The 1,994-nt window shown below is 50.6% G+C and overlaps 1 protein-coding gene across 1 annotated transcript; it reads left to right on the plus strand.

Moving 5' to 3' along the window:
- Nucleotides 1–658: 658 nt before the first annotated feature.
- UCRPA7_6679 (putative aldoxime dehydratase protein) lies at nucleotides 659–1,756 on the plus strand (the record flags this gene model as incomplete). Its single annotated transcript, XM_007919216.1, has 1 exon — nucleotides 659–1,756. One exon carries the CDS (start codon nucleotides 659–661, stop codon nucleotides 1,754–1,756), a length of 1,098 nt encoding a protein of 365 aa, XP_007917407.1.
- Between the last annotated feature and the right edge of the window lie 238 nt (nucleotides 1,757–1,994).

Consider the following 1,994-nt stretch of genomic DNA (forward strand, 5'->3'; position numbering starts at 1 on the left):
TCCGTCAGAGACATGGTCGATCATCTGATAAGCGCGCGATGTCATCCATGAAACTCCTGGATACCTGATCTAATGTAGCATTGCCCTTCTTTTTGGGAACCCTCGGCATCCTTGCAAGAAGTAGCGACCCTTGACGTTGAGGTCAAGATGCTACGAGTAGATCAACATTGATCTTTTCTAGGAGGATCCTTGCTCGATGACCCTTGTTGTACTCTGTGTACATTACTGCTAAAAAATAGCTTCCAGAGCTGAAGCATCTGAGTACCACTCCGAGGGAACCCGGATGTCCGATAGCCAATCACAAAAGATGTGCGAGTCAGGAATGATAAGGGCGTATCGTGTTTCACTAACGGTGCTGATAAGCGCGCACACCCCACGAATCAATGGACCTTATGGCTGACCAATCACATAATAGCTATTATTGCACCTCTTTTCGTAGGGCAGAGCTATACTGCTGGAAGAAAGTACTCGGCATACCTCAACGTCCAGGAACTATCGGGTTGCCTTGGAGGCAACCAATGATGAACTTTCGGCCCTTCTCTTCACTGCCTCGAGGTAAAGAAATACATATTATGGGTTTGGCACTGCAATTCTGTTACCATGCTTTGTTCCCAAAAACAAATCCCCGGAACAGATTCTCTATACCAATAGACCCATCATGCCTTTACTCACTCCCCAACTACCTGACTTTTTCAACATTACAACATTCGGCGCCCAGTATCATGGTAATACTCCGTCCGAATCTAAGGCCGCGCTGATTGCCGAGTTCGACACAGCCCTCAAAGCAGCGGCAGTGTTTGTTGAAGATCTAATCAACGACGACACCGAGCGTGATTTAGGACTCTCTCGTGTCTGGATCAGCTATTGGAAATCCCCCGAAGCCTTCCAGACCTGGTGGAATTGCCCGGAAACAAAGCAGTTCTGGGCTGCCCTCCCTGAAGATGCTGGTTTCTGGAGGGAGAGCCTGCGCTTCTCAAACAAGAGATTCGTCACGGAGATGTCTCAGGACATCCCTTCAGGCGTAGGCCATCTCGGCCCTATGGTGCCCCTGACTGAGAAGACTGGATACTGGGGCGCCCTGCGCGACCGTCTGCAGGAGTCAACAAACCGCAACATCCTTGCTTCGTCTATAGACGGTGTGCCCGAACCGAAAGCCCCGACGGGTGATCTACGCCGCGGCCGTGTCAAGATAACCAAATTCCCAGACAACATCTGCTTTGTCGTCGAGGGGCAGGACCGCACTACTATGACGGGGGCTGAGAGCAAGCTCTGGTCGGAAAAGTTCCACCGGAATACGAAGCGGTTCATCACAAACGTTGTCCGGTCCGGCCCAGACGCCGGCATGTTGTCAGCGCGTCTATGTCATGTCCCGGAGAGCGGAAAAACAAAAATTGAGCCGTCATACGGCACAGATGACCCGGACTTCTTCCCCGCCCTCGACTTCAATCGCTGTGTGCAGATTTTCTTCTTCCTGGAGTTTAGATACATGGAGCGTGCCGGCCGGAGGGAAAAGTCTCACGTTGCTTTGAGACGCGAGTTCATGGAAGCATACGAGCCGGCTGGTTGTATGGCACACGGCAACATGCTGGTCTGGGTGGACTGTGGAGTGGTTAAGTCTCAGGATATCGAGGCCGAATACGTTGGTTGCTATGATGGTACAGGCTTCCTGGCCTACGATCACCACCCCGACTTCAAGTCTACAGTGAACGGGCAGTCAAAGTTGCAGGGTCTTCTAAGCTACGTTGGTCTCGCATAGGTGCTATTACTGCAGAGGGTGGGAGTGATAGATTCATGAACAACTGGCCAATAACAATGCATTCATGGATGCTTCGTTCCCGTTAGCCAGAGCAGAGATATACCGTATACTTCTACTTTCATCTCATATTATCGCTTATCATCTCAAACGGAGTTCTCAGTATAACGGCGCAAAAGCCAAGTTATGCAGTTGTGATTAAATATTGGGGACTTCGCGGAGAAAGATGATGGGACGCGAA

The sequence above is a fragment of the Phaeoacremonium minimum genome, assembly GCF_000392275.1.
Source record: "Phaeoacremonium minimum UCRPA7 unplaced genomic scaffold PA7_03_scaffold_485, whole genome shotgun sequence".
Taxonomy (NCBI): domain Eukaryota; kingdom Fungi; phylum Ascomycota; class Sordariomycetes; order Togniniales; family Togniniaceae; genus Phaeoacremonium; species Phaeoacremonium minimum.